Raw genomic sequence first — 16,264 nt, forward strand, 5'->3', positions numbered from 1 at the left:
GCCTATGCTGCCAATTGGCTTTTGTTGCTTTCAGTTAAAAGTTTATGGTTTGTATATATATATATATATATATATATATATTTTTTTTTTTTTTCTAACAAATCCAAAACATTTCAAGAGAAACTGATATTTGGGAACGTGGTCCCTTAGTCTGCCTTTGAAGAAAGAGGAGTCTGAAATAGAACAGAATTATTCAGCCAGCTCTAGACTCAGAACACTTCCCTGGAGGCGTAGATCTGGCAGCATGTAGGTGAATTTGATTTCTTACTCAGAAAAATTATCTACGCATTATTAATATTAACACATTCTTAGAGGAGCAAATGTATAAGATATTCTAAAATGCAGATAAAGATGGATCCTGGAGCTTAAACTGCAGGTCCTCCAAATGAAAACCAACCCAGAGGGGCAGAGAAGAGGAAAGGTGTCCCGGCCAGAACCTGGGCACCAGCTGCCCTCGGAGGGGATGCTGTTTCCTCATGGCACACTTCTGCCCTGGAAGCAGCGTGGGGTACCTGTGTGTGTACACACTGCTGTTGTTGCACAGGGCACAGCCAGGGAAACAAGGATTTTTTCTCCCATTCATCTATCCTGCTCCAATAGAATGGAGTTTGGATTGCTATGTGTTGTTTAAAGCTCATCAGTTTTCTTTTAATAAGGCACTTGTTTGGAGAAGGCAGAAGAGCAGCTAGCATAAAGAAAAGCTCTTCGTTTTTACTGTCTTTTGCAGCCATTTTTTGCTGCCCTGCCACATTTCATGGGGTTTTTCAGTTATTTTTGTTTACTATGGAGTAACAAAATGAGGGGAAGAGACCTAAAGGCTTCCAAAGAACCCAAATGTATTTGTAGAAAAGAAAGCAGAAGGAACACTGAGGAAGCAACACTGAAGTCATCCAGCTTGCAGTAAAGCACAGAGCTAGCTAGCCACAGCTGCTCTTCACATCACAGGAGCAAATGAAAGCATGATGAATAGAGATAGCATAGCAGTTCTGCAACCATATCACAGCCCTTTCTGGAGCACACTTTGCATTAAAAGAGGTGGGGGGGTGGAGAAGGAGTCATTAAGTATCTCAAGGAAGGCGGAATACAGCACGCCCACACCAGCAGCCTTCTGCAATGCAGGGGGAGCACCCCAGCTCTGCTGAGAAGAGCTGGGCACCAGTTCTGGGGACAGCCTTCCCACATTTGGCTTCCAACTCCTATGAGTGTGAATGAGAATGCATCAAACCTGACGTTGGGCAGCAGGAGACACAGAGGCTATGCTGAGCACTATGAGAGCACTGCTGCTGAGCTGACGATGCTCATCTTGTTCTTCTAGCCCTGAAATGCCTCTCAGTCACAACACTTGCCTGATCCAAAAGCATTTCTAATCCCTTTCATACCTCACTGTTTGATGACAAATGCTGTGTTACTAGATAATGTGTATTTGGAATGGACAGGAGTGTGTATGTAGAAAACCAGCCCTCACACAGCATTTTACATCTGCAGAAATGGGAAACATTCATGAGATCAGCGTAAAACCCACCAGCATCCTGATGGAACTTTCCATTGGCTTAAACGATCTGACTTTCCTACACCATGATCTGACTTTCCTACACCACAATCTGACTTTCCTCCACCATTATTTTTAAGCAGATATATTTGCTGAATTGCGTTCATTAAGGCCTCTATTTCACAGAGCTAATAGGATGGACAGAGGAGCACACAGCTCGTTATCTTTTAGACACACAACGTACCTTTCACCTGTGGCACGTCTCTCACTCCAACAAACCCAACTTACTTTATACACTTCAATATTTGATCATAATTGCAAGGCTGTTGAAACAGAACTTTTGATCAAGAAGAGTAATTCTATGCAAATTTACAGAATCATAGCTATTCTTTAATATAAAATAATTCAGACTATTATTTAAAGAGGAGCTTGGGCGCTTAAATATAATTAAAGAAACCAAACTTCTAAGGAGAGGATCAAAATTAAAACAGCTTTACTCTTACAAAAGCAGCCAAAAAGCCATCCTGCAGGAACTGTGAGCAATAGGTTGGCTGTGCATCTGTCATTTTAGCCAGTGCTGATGAGCTGCCACCTCCACGCGGAGGCAAAGCTTCAAATGCTGCAGCAAGAGAAGCTCCACACAAAGACAGCCGCCTCCAGATGGAGAGCATTGGCCGCTCCTTGCTGCAGGGTGAGCTGGGGTGGGCAGGTCTGAGTGCTGCACCCCAAACCAAGCAGCACAGAACCCGAGGCTCCTGACTCCAAAGGACGTGCAAGGCTGCAGTTCTGCCCATTGCACAGAGCTGCCACAGCACTCTGTCACAGGCAGAGTGGAGGGAGATGGACGAGGCTCTGGTCCCTCTCTGCTCGCCCTGCAGGTGGTGAGGGCAGTGCAATGTTGTTTTCCCCAAGGGGTTTTGGTGTGGGAACAGTTCTGCGTCCATTTACTGACCTGCAGAGTGCTGGGACATGCAGTTCTCCACTACAACAAACTCCTGTTCACTCCTTCAACCCTTTGAAACTATTTCCAGTTCCAAGTTCTACTGTTCCAGAAGCTGAGGCTTTCAAAAAGCCAGTTCTTAAAAAGCTAATTAATTCCCCATAGGCTTCCCCAGCGCCCCGGCCCCCCTCTTTGACTTGGTAAAATATCTCTGAGATTGCTTTTTCTATAATCACTGTTAGCAGCTCATTAAAATGCACAGTATGTGTATCGTTTTGAATGTGACACGGCTCAGCACGGACGCTCAAGCTGCTTAAAAAGACAGAAAAGAAACAGGCGAGGATAACATGAAAGCAGAAACCCAACATTGCTTATAAGTTGACACCGGAGTTAAGAACTTGAGAGCAGGGAGCCTTCAGCCCAGCGATGAGGAGAGAAGCCTGAGTGCACAGCATCCCAACCACTCAGTCCAGCCTGCAGATTTCCAGTGAGCTTTCTTTTTTCAGAGGGTTTTCATGTGCTAAAAAAGAATTGATTCCGCTATCAGGTAATTGTACGAGGTTTTCACTCCCAATAACATGAGGATTCTTCTCGAGTTGATAACGAATGAAGTAAGTTAAAGGCCTTCAGCATCTGTAGTCAGAAAAAAAAAACCAAAACCAAACAATACCTTAATCTGGGATGTTTTATTTTCCATTGAAACAAAAAACACTTCTCACAAAGTTGCTCACGTGCAGCTGCACCCAGGGCTTCTCACACACAGACACGCTCAGTCTCCTCTATTTCCTGAGCATCCTTTGTGCTCTGTGGTGGTGAGAAACAGAAAGGTTCAAGGTGTTGTTTTGGGTCCCAGTAAGAAAATCCAAGGTGAAGGGATCATTTCACTAACAGGTGCCTGCAAAGCTGTTGTTCCACATTATTTAAACGCCCTTAATTCTCTGTTGGATAAAATGCACCTCTGCTCATCTGCAGACAAATTGCAAACAATTGGAATACCAGGAAGATGACCACAGTGCTGCATCATAACTAGATGTGCTCCCAATAACTCTGCTCAGCATGCTGCCATCCTCCCATGCTCACAGCACCCTGAGCAGCACTGCAGGCTTCCTGCAGCACCTGTGGCATGAAAAGAAACCCATAAATAAAAAAGGAGCAGAGCCCCATCGCAGGCACCGCCTGCTGCTGTGTGCTCTCAGGGCCAAGGGGAGCCCCGCACTGCTGCACGGCCTGATTCTCACTGCTAAGTTTGAGTGCCCACATTAGAATTTAAATTAAATTAAATATTGACCGAAGACGAGCAATCTGTTAGTTTCAGGGTGAAAAGCTTGAATTACCAAGGCAACAGGAGTCTGTAGATATAACATCATACTTTCCCCATCAGGGAAAAATCTTCTGTCTGGAGATACACAGCCAGGGGTGGATGTGTTATCAGGAAAGAAAGAACCCAAGGGTTTTTTATTGTTCATGTATGACAAAAAGTCCCCACTGTCACAATACAACCAGCACCCAGCAGCCACACCAAGCTCTGTGGGGGCTCTTGGGGCATCCCTGCATCCTCAGGACTGACAGAGAGTGGAGGATCAGAAGCACAGGGGACAGCTTGGCTGCTCGATGGCGCTTGAGGAAAAAGAAAACTGAGGTCACTTCTGGCTTTGTGAGAACCAAAGGGAACAGAGCCAAGAGAACATCCATTACTGACAGTGAGGTGTGGAGGTTAAGATGGGGGCATTTTCTGCAAAGGGAAATACAGATCTCCCTGTGCTGGTTCTTCACCGAAGTCAATTCCTTCTTCTCTCTACAACTGTCAAATCAGCAGATTCTGTGTTCCTTTTTGTGGAGCAGCAATTTAGGTTCTGTGAGGTGGCTGTACAGAAAAGCGAGATATCATACAAAAAAAAATACATATATATATAAAGCATATATTCTTTGATAAGATGTGGTGACACAGCAAAGTGCTATTCCTGTTAAGGAGTAGACAACCACCCTGCATGAGTTCTGAGTTGCACAGGCCAATGGGAAGTTCCAGGCTTCACTTCCTACTCCTGTCACCTTCTGCTTTGGTAATGACAGCCAAAGAGCCCCAGGTCTGTCATTGAGGAGAGCCAACAGAAGCTCTCTGCCATTAGGTCTAAGAAGGCAGAGATGCAAGCACTTCTCCATTCAGAGAATGCAATTTCCAGCAGGAGTCTGGAGGGAAAGAGAGGAGTAGTGACAGCTTGGATTTGCAAAGCACAAAGAACAAATTCATCTTAGTAACGTTTCAAAAGGTATCTGAACAACTGTGGTATCATCTTCTCAGTGAACAGGAAATAATTATGTGCTTAATATTAAGCAAGGGCTGAAGCAGTGTGCTGAACTGGGGCCTGCATTAGCTGGAACATGTTCCCCATTTGCTGTGAATAATCCCTGCTGGCTACAATGAAGGGGTTTTAAACAGCTGGCACATGTTTGAAAGAGCAAAGAAATTGCTGGCAGAAAGTGTCAGGTATGGTGCAAGCCACGATTTCCAGAGGCAATGAAGTTACAGAATCTGAGTCAGGTGGATGACAGAAATAGTGTGGAAGAGATTATTAGCGTGAAGGTGCTAATAGGGGATATGCAAAGCAGCTCTCCCAGCACCCCTGCAGCCAAGGCAGGAGATGCAGCCGCTCAGGGCCCCGTGTAGAAATAAATGTCTGTGCTGCAGCTGCCCCAGCTCAGCAGAAGGCAGTGGTGGGTGCAGGGCCCTTGCAGGAGTGGGTGCTCGTGCTCTCATTGCAGCCCTTTCTTCTCAGGTCTCTGACATTCCTTCTCCTGCTCCTTTTAATGAATGGCAATAGAGAACACTTGATTAGAAGCCTTTCATCAATGTAGGAGTAGGGGCTTTAGCTTTCTGACCTACTTTCCTCGCCAGTGGAATTCTAGTTTTAGCTTAAACTCAAGGTCTGAATGTTACCCAAATTCAGACCATCTGTTTTAACAGCCTACAGGCTGAGAAGTCGATCCAAGCCAAGGAGAATAAATGGAACCAGTGTGTGCATATATTAAGTATTCTTAACACTCTGTGTATTCAATAACTGACTCAGTTTATTCCTGAGTCTACATAAACATTCCTGTTGCTTTAGGCAGAGAACGCTGCTGTTGTAAGGAACGTTTGTGCCACCAGATGCTACCAAAGACCTCCACAGTTGGGTCATAGTTCTGGAGCAAGTACAGCAGTGGGCAGGCTACAACTGACCCAAGTCCACCTAAGGCCTCAATATGGCTTTGAGGAGGGCTGGTGTGGGCTGTCCAGGGGCAGAAATCCCCCCCGTGCTCAGTGCAAGCCATTAGGGAACAACCTGCCCTTCTTCCTCACTCCTACTGGTAGAGAAGCAGCAGAACTTGCAACTCGTCAGAGCAATTATTTTCAGTGTTGACTAAAGTATGCACACAGTCTCAGTGCTGACAAAACTGCCACTGACCAGTCCTTTCTTGACTCTAGCAAGTTCCCCACAGTTATCTTGAACCAGTAGTTCCTACAAAACAGCTTGTGGCACTGTAAGGAATCCCTCTCAGTTTGAGATGCCCTGTCTTCTCATTTCATTGCACGTTCACTCTCATTAGAATGAGAAAAGGGCTTAACAGCATCAACAGTTATCAATCAGCACGATGTCAGAGCCTCCCACTAAGCAAATGCTGACCACAACTCTTCACAAAGCCCAAACCAGCCTGAGTGCTGCAGATGAGCTCCTGTCCTAAGCCCTGATAGGCATCTACAGAACACAGCCCCTCACAGCTTGGCTGCTGGATGTAATTTCAGCAGGATATCCAGGGAGGATGAGAGCATCCGTGTAAACATTAACAACTAAAATATGCTAGAGAAAAAGAAAGCAGTAGCATAAAAAAGCAAGCCAAATATCACAGAAGTTGAATACCCAGCTGGGGAGCTGCCCAGCTCAAAACAAGGCAGAAAATAAGTATATTTAATGTAAGAGAAGCCTAGCATGAAATCACTCTGCACTTCCCCAGACACAGCAGACTGCCATTCCAGTCTGTCACTCGACAGCCTGCTCACAGTCCTCGCATGTTGGCTGCTCAGGTGCTCAGCAGTGCATTGCACCCTGCCTGCGTGTCGGAGGCTGGAAAAGCTGACATGAGATGCGCCACGCTGTCCTCACTGACACCCCAAGGTCTGCGTCCACCAAACAATTTCCAAACAACTTCATGCTTTGGAAATATCATGCCCATATTAACTAATTACACAGCACTTGTCTGAGACAGCTCTGAAGGGATACGCTGAAAATGGCAATAGCACCTTTAGAGATCTGGAATAGGTGACAGGATAAACACTGCTGGGGAGGAACGTGGCACAAGTGAGCTCTGGTTTTGATGGGTTACATCCAGCAGGGCACATGAAACCAAGAACGGGGCAGAGGAAAAGGGAATGAAACCCTGAAGGGAAGATCTGACTGGCACCAGCCCTGCGTTGTAGCTGTTAAACCCCTGTTCATTTCTCATGGGCAAAAACAAGGAAGGAATGAATAATACTTGCCTTTGTTTTCATTGCATCATTGGAAGTGACACGATCATTATTTCACTGGAGGTTCAAAGAAACATTAGCATAATTACCTTGGACTTGTACCTATTAAACAGAGGGACATCAGCTCCTCTGAGCTGTCAAATACGACACACAGCCTCACAATGCAACTGAGGCTTTCTGGCTGTATTTTAGACGTTTTTCCCCTTTGTGCAAATCAAAGAAGGACAGAATGATTTACTTGCAGTACCTGGGAAGCTACATGCTAATTCCATACTTTATTCTCTCATGTAAAAGACGTTCCAAATCATTTCCACAATGCAAAACATTGCATTGTTATTCTGTCCTTATTGTCCTAAAAGCAGAAGGTAAGAGCTTGAGGGAAACTGACTTTTTGACCTTAGAGCACTGGGCAAAAGGTTGGAGAGAAAGAAACTCTCAGAGAGCTGTTAATGCTGGTACGAGGCAAAATGATGTGAAGCAGCTTTGCCAAGAGAGGTGTTGGGATACAGGCTTACCAAACAGCAACTGTACTCTTATCTCTTCTACATCACAGGAACCAGCAGAAACAATAACTGTACAATAATAATATTTTATGAACATTAAGGCCCTCCCCAGGCACATGCCTGACATCCACACTGCCTGGAAAGCTGGCATAATGGAGGGGCTGCTGGAAAAGAGCATCCTCTGCAAAGCTCCTTCACTGTCCCCACAGTGCTGTTTCTTACTACAAATCCCTGTTTGTAGGGCTGTGAGCATCGCACAGAGAGAAGAGATCACCAGAAATGCTGCTGAGAGTCTATTTTTAGAGTGAGTCATTTGATGAGCTGTTCAGCACCTTATTTATTGCTGTCTCCAGCTGGAGGAGCTAAGCGGCGTCCAGGCACCTCTGCTGCTAAAACCAGAGCTCAGAAGCAGTGACCTCTATCTGAAAACATTTTCTTCATTGACAGAGAGAAAAACAGCAGCGCATTATGCTGCCAGGGCTAATAGCTGCTAATTAGAGTGCATGCCACATAACCCCTTTTATACTCCAAGAACAAAGACGTCCCAAAACAAATAAATAAAATATTGATGCTCTATACTCACAGCCTTTTCCAGCCTACAGACTGAGCACTTAGGAGTGCTTTCCTAACGCGTTGCTTCTTGTTTGTTTGCTGGGAGGCTTCACTTGAATTTTACACCACGCGGACTGTGGGTGTGAGCCTCGGTGCTCACAGAGCTGCCTGGGAAGGAAACGCTGCTGTGAAGGAACACCAAGAAGGGGAGCAGCCCTGCCATGTTAAACATGGGGTAACCATGCTGAAGTTGCAGAGCACCTGCGGGTCGCACACCTCTGTGAGCAGCAGCACACGGCCGCAGGTGCAGCACAGCACAGGCAGTGAGCAGAACGACCAATTCAGCAGCTGCAAGCTGGCCAATCTGCTGCCATCCAACTGCATTTCTGGCAAAATAAACAGAAAATATGTTTACCTCTAGGCATGTTCCACTTCAAACCTAGCCAATTCTCAGCCTTTATCTCTAGATGTGCCCACAGCCATGTGCAAGCTGTTGCCTCCAGCTTTCTCTGCAATGCCTTGCATTATTAACACTGGTAACGCAGCAGCACTTGGGGTTCTGCTGGCTGCCCTCAGGGCTTGGGGCATTTACAACCTCACCCAACCTGGAGGGCAGAGCAGGCAACCAAATGCCATTTCAGCAACGGGGAACTGAGGTCCAAAAAGCTGATGTGATTTACGAAAGGTCACAGGAAAATCTGTTGAATTTGTGGCCTCTGTTGCTTGCATTAAAGACTCGAGCATCCTGTTAGACCCCCTGAATGTTAATCATTACCTCGCTCTTCTAACATCTTACTGCTCTAATGATGAATATTATTGATGAATTACTTAAAACACACTTTCTGTAGAATTTTCTTAGGTGAAAAGTTGCCACGTACTAAAGAAAAGAATGGCAAAGTTGGGTTCTTCCATTCCATTAAAAGTAAAGTTTGGGTTTAAAAATGCTCAATTAGTGCTAACAGAAATCCAATACTTGAGATTATTTGGCACTGTCTTTGGTGTAGGGAACCTGCTTTGGCAGGGGGGTTGGACTCAATGATCTCTGGAGGTCCCTTCCAACCCCTACAGTTCTGTGATTCTGTGTTATAAAGATGCCCTGTGCTATTAATACTGTGTACTATTCAGGACAAAAACAAATTGTCACTCAGTAATTAACACTGCAGAAGCCACCTGTATAGCAATATGAGCAGTTACTGATTCCATCCAAGCCCCAGCCCAGCCCCAGTTAAAGGCAGGCCACTGATGTTCACACAAACACCTTCCTCAACAGGATGAGATGCAGTGCAGTTGCTGCCGGCCCCAAGCCACCCCTGGCAGCACTCATCAAATGCAGTTCAGGTCTGCACACTGCCACAGCTTTGTATTCCACCTTGTTCCTCTTCCCTTATTAAAAGACATGGAGAATATACAAAGAAAAACAAAAAAAAAATGGCCCTGCAGATGTCAGAGTAATGCATGAACTCCAAGCCCAGCATGGCAACAGTGCCGAAAGGAATGCACACCTGGAGCTAACCCAGAAACCTTGAAGGTCTGAATGAATTTTTCTTTTTAAGAATGGGTCATCTAAAAATGGGCCCAAGTCACCAAAGCACAGCAGCACTGCGCTCTGCTCACAGAGCTGGGACGTGTCCCACTGCCGCTGACACTTCCCTTGTAGGTCAGTAGCCCAGCAAAGCCAGAGAACGCTGCTGCAATGTGCCCCATACAGCCCAGAGCCCCAGCCAACAGTGATCCCTCTGCAGGTAATTCTGCAGCAGATGCGGAGGAGTTGGCACTGGGAGGAGAAATTCTCACTCCCACGCCTGTGCCACCTGCTCCAACCAGTGCCAGATTTCTCATCGCCGTATCTCTCATAATGGTTTTGCAAGCAAACTTCTGCAGCCTCACAGAAAAATCCTTCTCCGTATTCCCAGATCTTCCCTGAGGGTGTTTAAAGCATCTGCTCTGAAGTCACAAGTAATGAGGAAACTCAGCCTTGGGTGTAAGGAGAAAACTCAACGAGACTGTGAGCCAAACGCTGATCATTATACTTTGTACAAATGCACTGGAAGGCTTTCTCTCAGTACTCCAGGTCACCAAGATCATGTTTGAGGCATATGATTAATTTTCAGCCCTATTGTGTTAAGGGGCAGCAGGAAAAATGGAGAAAGATTTTTTTAGAACAGTGTTAAATGAGGTAGAAGACCTTGTCACTTGGCAAGAGCTTCAAAACTATCTTGGCATAAAGCAGCAGCAGCTAGAAAGTTAACAGACATAAATAGCACGTTATTGATTTGTGGTATCGCGAGGGGTTTTAGTGCAGTGAGTGCAGGTGAATGCAGAAGGATTCTGCTTGGAACAATTAAGCTTTCACGAGCAATGTCTGAAAAATAAAGCCCCTGCTATAAATCACTTTGCTTTTCAATATTTGCTCCATCTAACTCCGAAATATCCCAAAGAAATCCCAAATGCCATCTGATAGCATAGAGAAGCCTCTCGTTGCTGCTCGAAGGTTCCAGCCTTTACTTCTAGCACTGTTTTCCTGCTTCCTACAGAACTTCAGCAGTGCTTGCAGTGGGGCAGCAGCACAGCCTGACCTCCTGAGCCACAGAGGCGCTGTGGGAATCCATGCACTCCAGTGGTTTGCAGGTGGCCATTTCAGTGCCAAACCTATTTTTTTCTTTTTTCTTAAAATAAAACACCTACTAAACGGCTCACTGAAGGCTTCAAGGCCAGTGAATTCAGTCAGTGTCTGTGAGAATCGTGCTCCTGCCGTACTCTGGGGGCATCAGGCTCCAAGGGAGCTGTTTGCTACACGATCAGATCGAACCTCCACTTTCTGAATGGGTTTCCATGTGCCCATCAGCCATTTGCAGAAGAGAACTTTGAAGTCCCTCGTAGAGGGCTAACTGCAGAGGAGAATGAGCCTCCAATGGAGGTTTCCATTGCACAAGCTGAGCTCAGGGCAGCAATATCTGTACTGCCAACCTCTAGTGCCCACCTGGCTATCAGGAGCTGGGCTGTGAGGTGCAGTTGGTCACAATTAAGAGGCTCCATCACCTGGGATGCCACACAGGGATTCTATCAGGCCAAACTGTAAATCAGACGTCAAAACCCCAATTACCTTTGCCGTCACACAGCACCCAGTGAGTCAGGGCAGCCAGGCACATACCCAAGGCTCAGAGCAGACTCAGCACCATGTGTTCTATGGAGGGACAACAGCCATGCTCGTTCCCATTGCACTAGTGAGTGGCCACAGTACAAAGCACATTGGATTTCTCTACTTAAAGCTGATATCAAAGCTTTAGTATCAAACTCCTGCAGAAAACTTTTGTAATTTGCAAAATAAAAATCAGCACAATCTTCTATCTGCACAAAAAGGGCTCTTTCACCTCTGATTCTGCTGGCAGTATTTAGCATACAAGTTACAACAGTCAATGAAAAGATTGCTGGGTCAGACTGCACAGAAGTTTGAACATTTTTCACTTGGATTTATTCCTGAGGATTCATCTATTCCTGAACTCAGGCTTTGAATGAACCTTCCCTTCTAAGGGAACTGGGGCGTTCAGAAACAGAAGTGTAAATCAGTCCTCATTCGCAGCTTGATACAGGGAATGAAAATATATGAACCTGGTCCCAGGCAGACACACAGAGTTGTTAGGGCTCATTTACACAGGGAGGTGGGTGCTAACAGAGCAGGGCTGCGAGTTGTTGTGCTCAGCAGCTCACATCATTCTGCAGGCAACCTCCATTGGTTTAGCTCAAGTTATCATCAGAGCACCCTGAGAGGCCACTGCAGGGTCAACAACGTATGGGATCTGTTGCTTGTCTAAGCTTTGCTGTCTGGATGCTCACAGTGCTGCTCACAGAACCTGAAAAGGCTTTGGGAGCCATTGCACGGGTCTGAAGGGGGAACCTCCCCTTATGTGTGTTTCTCCCCAGCTACGGCGACATGGTGCCCAAGACCATTGCTGGGAAGATCTTCGGCTCCATCTGCTCGCTGAGCGGGGTGCTGGTCATCGCTCTGCCCGTTCCTGTCATCGTCTCCAATTTCAGCCGCATCTACCACCAGAACCAGCGTGCTGACAAGCGCCGGGCGCAGAAGGTAAGCAGCTCTGCTGGGCACACGGCATGCACACAACCACGGGTGACATTGCAAAACAGCTCCAAAAACAGCTCCAGATCAGTGCTCTGTTGTATCCCGGTTCACTTTTTCCTTTATTCCTTGGACCACATTCCAAATGATGGCAAGGAAGCGTAAGACCAAGGCTGATGCAGATATGATGGATTGCGGCTTTTATAAGGTCCGCTATATTGACAAGCAGTGTATAATTCCCCCCATCTGAATTTCTAATTCCCCTGATATCAGATTAATTTCTGGGCTGAGAAAGTTTTCTCAAGTCAGAAGTGTGACTAATTTTCACATGAATTTCACTGCATGAATACTAAAGAGAGCCAACAAGCCAGCAGCAGGCGGCCGGCCGTCTCTCTGGGGATGGTCAGGACGTACACAGGCGAGAGCAGAATCTGCTTTGGTAACAGCCTTGTTCCAGCATCAACCTGCAGTGATTAAATTTCTTCTGTGGGAATAGAAGTTTAGTAATAGTTAGAACTCTGTCCCCATCTAATTAAAGTCACAAAGACATTTACGTGGCTTTTTCAGGACGGCTGGATACAGCTCACTGCGCTTTCTCAGTCCTTGAATACATCCCCCAGCTCGTTATAAGCAGAGTTGAGGACACACAGCTTTGAAGAAGTAGCACAGACATCTTTCCTAAGTTCCCAGCGTGCTAAATAAATTCTTTTTCTCTTTTAATTGAGGATTAGATTATGTTATTATTATAAACTGAACTTCTTCCAAAGCACTGATTCCAAGAATCGTAGCTGTGGCGAGTCTGAATGCTGCCCAGGCTACGGATCATTCTGCTGCTGGCATGAACTCAGATGAAGTTGTCCAGTGAGAAATAATTGAGCCAAAAGCATTACAAGAGCGTCCAGTTGGAGGGGGATGCTGAGAGCTGAAGGCTGGGGTGTGAGTAAGGGGATGGGGGTGGTTGTTACAGCAGCCAAGGAGAAAGGTTCCTTGAAAAGAAAGGGGGAAGAGCAGAGAGCGAAACAAAGCCACCACCAGCAGTGATTTAGTCAGCTCGGAGGTAAATTATTCCTTGCCAAACCTGCACTGCAAGAAAATTAATTACGGGGAGATCTGGCAATCTTAATTTATTGTGCTGTGTCATCAAGGTTTGTTCTCTGGAAGGCAGCAAGGACCAGGTCACTCTGAATGGGAGACAAATTGATCATGTCTGACAAGGTTCACTTCAGTAAAATCGTGTTGGTTTTTTCTTCTCCCAAAGACTTTTTTTTTTTCCCCTTTTTCACTGCCGTGCTAAGAATAGACCTTCCTGACATTGAAGTGATGCCGTTCTTCACCAAATGTCACAGCCTCTGGTTTTAAAGGAGAATTTGACACTTAACAGGCTTGACAATTGCATGACTTTGTAATTCAGGTAGTGCTGGTGCCTCCCTCGCTGCACTCAGCTTGCAGTGTGTCTGGTGCTGGTCTGAGGACGGCTGCTCGTGCCTTTCTACCACAGAGAGAGAAGGCAGAGCAGCCAGGAGCAGCTGCAGGGCATGCTGCTCTTTACCAGCAATAAGAAAACCCAAACAGCCTATTGCTAACAAGTTAGAGACTGTGCAATTAACAACCCCAAATGACAATGTTACTCCCACCCGAGTGGGACAGTAAAGAAGTGCGTGGCTGAAAGATTGACAAAAATATAGCTGTAAAAAGAATAAACATGGCCAGAGAGCTGGGTGCAGCAACATCCCAGAAGGGCAAGTGGCTCTCCTAAGGTTTGCTGCAATGTTCTGGACTCTGAAACTGTCAGAAGTCCAGTGAGGGTCATCTGCCTTGAGCAGACTCCACCTGCATTGGGGTAAGACCAAAATCAAACCAGGTCACCACAAGAGCTCCAGCAGGGGCCTCTTGCACAATGAAGTATGCTCCTCACATTTGTGCGGAGGGAGAGGAAGCAAGGTAAAGGCTAAAGCACTGTGGAAAACCCTTTCTGAGGTGCATTTATTCTTTAAGAGATCCACAAACCAAGCCCAGACACTGGAATGGCCGATGATCACAGAGGGATCAGCCTGGCTACAGCAGGGCATTCCGTGGGGCTGAAACTGAAGCCACCTTCTTCCGGGAATACAAAACATGAGAATTACAGTGCTTGGTTTCAGATCTGCAGTCAAAACGCCCTTGAGGACTCTAATTTCTCAGTCCATCAGATTCATTTTGTTTATTACCTGGCGCCCTCTGATCCCATGAGAACAGGCACTGTACGGCAGAAGCCTTGAGAAAGCCTTCTAATTTCATCCCATAAGCAATACATTTCCAGACAAGAACTGAAGCCCCCAGTTTAGGCAAGAAAAGGGCTACGTGGGCAAAAGTGTACTGCAGAGCAGCTCTCACATCCAACTACAGCACGGGACTGAAAGCTGCAACTTCGGCTGTCAAAAAGCGGACGTACAAATGAGGCGAGGCAGAGGAGAGGACACATTGCCTGGTGGGTGAATTAAAGCGTTCCATCACACAGCCAATAGCAGCAAAGAAAGGGACGTGGGGCAAGAGAAAAGCCATATCTTCTCAGATGGGAGTTGACAAGAGGAAATAGATGGAGGAAGGTTACTCCAGAGCACAGAGCTCCTCGTGAGATGGTTGCGCACACGCAGCCGCGACTGCAGGCGGATGCAGAGGTAACTATGGAGATGCTGAGAGGGGCTTCAGCCACGAGGAAGGGAGAGTAAGGACGCAGATAGCTGAGTGAGGCATGTTGGAAACAGCCTGTTCCAGAGCTGCCGTCGCTCCCAGAGGCACAGGAAGCAGCCACAGCACTGCCAAGAGGGAAAGCGGTGACGAAGAGAATGCTCAGTCCCAGATTTGTGTCATCATCTCACCCATGAGAAAGACAGCCCACGCAGCCGTCAGTAATAGGGCCATTATAATAATTGATTTTCTACAGAGCATGGGAGTCAGCTTTGAAACGTTCTGTTTCTCAGCTGACACCCTAAATTTTGGAGGTGGGTTAGCGAGCTTCATTCAGAGCGTGGAACAGAACGGCCAGAAACACTGAGCAGAGCAGAGCTGGGAGCTCAGCGACAGAGCATGACTCAGTCCCAGCAGGGGATGGGGTTGGGAACTTCAGGAGGGAGAGAAACAATAAGGTTAAATCTGGAGCTGGCTGACATTTAAAAAACATGGTTTTGGGTTGTTGTTGTTATTTTTTTTTTTTCCTCCCCAACCACAATGAACCTTCACGGAATATGCTTTCGTTGTTGTTGATATTTAACAGTTACTGACAGGGAGAAAAGACTTCCTGTTTTGTTTTTGTTTTGATTTTTAAAGAGAGATTTCAGTTTTCCTGGGATGGGTCAGCGTTTGCTGCATCCCCCATTACAGCTCAGGGGGAGGAACAAAGCAACCAGGAGCCCTTCCTCACCACTTGCTTTCCCTGGTGTTATGAAAGAGGAATTTTCCACCAGTTCAGCCAGTTTGAAATCCCTGGGTGCCAAATTACATAAGACGACAAGCAGTCAGTACCCCATCCTCTGAAAGCAGCGATTGAAATCAGCAAGCTAGAGCTTATAGGTTTAGCCTGCAAAGCAAGCCCATTTACCTAAATACCAAGCCTGTTGTCAATAGTGGCCCAACGCCCAGCTTAAATCATACCCATGGATATCCAGAAGCTTTCAAGCCTTGAGGCCCTTTCACGTCACATCTCAGCCATAAACAGGTAACAGCCACGATGCTCAGGAACCTGATGCATCCATCCAGGGGCTGCTCCTCGCAGGAGGTACCCACTCCCACCTGTTGGAGCTGGGCTGTGCAGCAGCTCTGGCCAGATGGTTCATTATGTAGCACAGTCGGTAGGATTTGTAATGGCTGAGGTTGCCTGCTTCATCCCAGATGTCTGAATAAATGCAATCTGAAATTGCCTTGTCAAGGAGACCAGCATGCAAAAGCGTTCAGCCAAAACTGTCATCAAGCTTTGGATGTGGGTTCTGGAGATCAGAATCTTCGCCGTTACCTCTGTGAATTACTTATTTTCCTGTTGCACTTAAGTAATGCAGAATCAAGTGTACTGAGGGCTGTTTAGCATCCATGCAGTCCCATCTACGCACATAACAACACCCCTGTGCCAACTGCAACGCGTGGTTATGCCTAGATTAAGGGACATGGATGTATCCACAGGCAATAAAGTGGGTAGCAATGGAAGTAAAGCTCATTACCATTGCTCATTTGT

At 46.4% G+C, this 16,264-nt stretch overlaps 1 protein-coding gene across 2 annotated transcripts in view; it reads left to right on the plus strand.

The window, feature by feature from the left end:
- KCND3 (potassium voltage-gated channel subfamily D member 3) overlaps positions 1–16,264 on the plus strand; it is an 86,547-nt gene that overhangs the window by 51,900 nt on the left and 18,383 nt on the right. For both annotated transcript variants that reach the window (XM_042833720.1, XM_042833721.1), the window contains exon 2: positions 11,907–12,069. In XM_042833720.1, coding sequence (XP_042689654.1) covers positions 11,907–12,069 — 163 coding nt within the window. The remainder of the gene's footprint in view (positions 1–11,906; positions 12,070–16,264) is intronic.

Source organism: Centrocercus urophasianus, unplaced genomic scaffold (genome assembly GCF_019232065.1).
Source record: "Centrocercus urophasianus isolate 14NV4802_14NV808 unplaced genomic scaffold, USGS_Curo_1.0 seq_42, whole genome shotgun sequence".
In the NCBI taxonomy this organism is placed as follows: Eukaryota; Metazoa; Chordata; class Aves; order Galliformes; family Phasianidae; genus Centrocercus; species Centrocercus urophasianus.